This window comes from Glossina fuscipes, unplaced genomic scaffold, assembly GCF_014805625.2.
Source record: "Glossina fuscipes isolate IAEA_lab_2018 unplaced genomic scaffold, Yale_Gfus_2 54240, whole genome shotgun sequence".
Taxonomy (NCBI): Eukaryota; Metazoa; Arthropoda; class Insecta; order Diptera; family Glossinidae; genus Glossina; species Glossina fuscipes.
In genome coordinates, this window is record NW_024000169.1 from 1 (window position 1) to 1,015 (window position 1,015).

The 1,015-nt window shown below is 38.7% G+C and overlaps 1 protein-coding gene across 1 annotated transcript; it reads left to right on the plus strand.

Annotated features, from left to right (window-relative positions):
* The first annotated feature begins 6 nt into the window (after positions 1 to 6).
* LOC119643097 (monocarboxylate transporter 14-like) lies at positions 7 to 997 on the plus strand. The gene is made up of 3 exons (XM_038042446.1): positions 7 to 361; positions 463 to 741; positions 797 to 997. The coding sequence occupies exons 1-3, from the start codon at positions 199 to 201 to the stop codon at positions 979 to 981; spliced, it is 627 nt and encodes a 208-aa protein (XP_037898374.1). The 5' UTR covers positions 7 to 198; the 3' UTR covers positions 982 to 997.
* Positions 998 to 1,015: the final 18 nt, after the last annotated feature.

A 1,015-nucleotide genomic window follows, 5' to 3' on the forward strand; every position in this document is an offset into this window, starting at 1 on the left:
ACGACAGCAGGTCACAGTCATGCTGGCAGCAATCATCAAAATACTTGCAAAAGACATGCGAAACAACAGCAAGAACAACAACAGCAACAACATCAAACAGAACATCAAAAGCATCAGCATTATCTTCAACAGCAACCACAGCATCCACAGCAGCATCAGCGTTATCCTTGTTGTAGTTCCTATAATATAGAGCATAAAATGCAAATGCCAGGCTGTTTGTGTAACAAAATATATCATCAACAGCAACAGCATCCAACTGCAGTGAATCTAATAGCAACACCAGCACCACCAACCGCTGTATCAACAGTGCCTGCATTGTCTCGGACTCCACAACGACAATGCAATCATGCCTTCTATTACGGTATTGTTCCATTTTATTGTATTTCTATTTCTCTTATTTAATTTTCTTCTTTTTTTTTACAAATTTATTTATAAAAATATATTTTTTTATTTCATATTAAGCACCCGAGCATTGCATGTTGCAGTATGAAGAGCAAGACTCCGGCTTTCCGGGTCTGCGTGATCAGGAATTTTATCTGCTCCATCGCAATATACCGGCCCTGCGAAGGACGGGTATCGATACCACTGGTATACGCCAGCATTATTATCCCGATGGTGGCTGGGGTTGGATAATTTGCGGCATGTCTTTCCTAGTACACCTGTTAACTACCGGCTTACAATTATCCTACGGTTTAACTCTGTTTTATGCTTTAACGCATATCCATAATTCCAGCGGGAACGGTATGTTTCCACTTACAATAGTTTACGTAGGGTGCTAATAATTCTTACTTTACAGAATGGTTAGGTGCTCTTAGCTGGTCTATATCGATGGTGTTGACACCTTTTATCGATGTTTTGTCTAGGCGCAAATCTACAAGACTTTTGGCTGTGGTTGGAGGTTTAATCATGTCTTTGGGTATATTATTTACATCATTTGCTACGGAAGTGGATCAAATGATTTTCAGTTACGGTAAGAAATAGTAAGAAAAAAAGGATTAATAATATTTAAAAGAAT

Bases quoted from the DNA above. Each gene is read 5' to 3' on its own strand.
- LOC119643097 (XM_038042446.1), top strand. From the start codon at position 199: ATGCAAATGCCAGGCTGTTTGTGTAACAAAATATATCATCAACAGCAA. The intron at 362-462 runs GTATTGTTCCAT...TTTCATATTAAG, and splicing joins CAATCATGCCTTCTATTACG to CACCCGAGCATTGCATGTTG. The intron at 742-796 runs GTATGTTTCCAC...CTTACTTTACAG, and splicing joins CCATAATTCCAGCGGGAACG to AATGGTTAGGTGCTCTTAGC.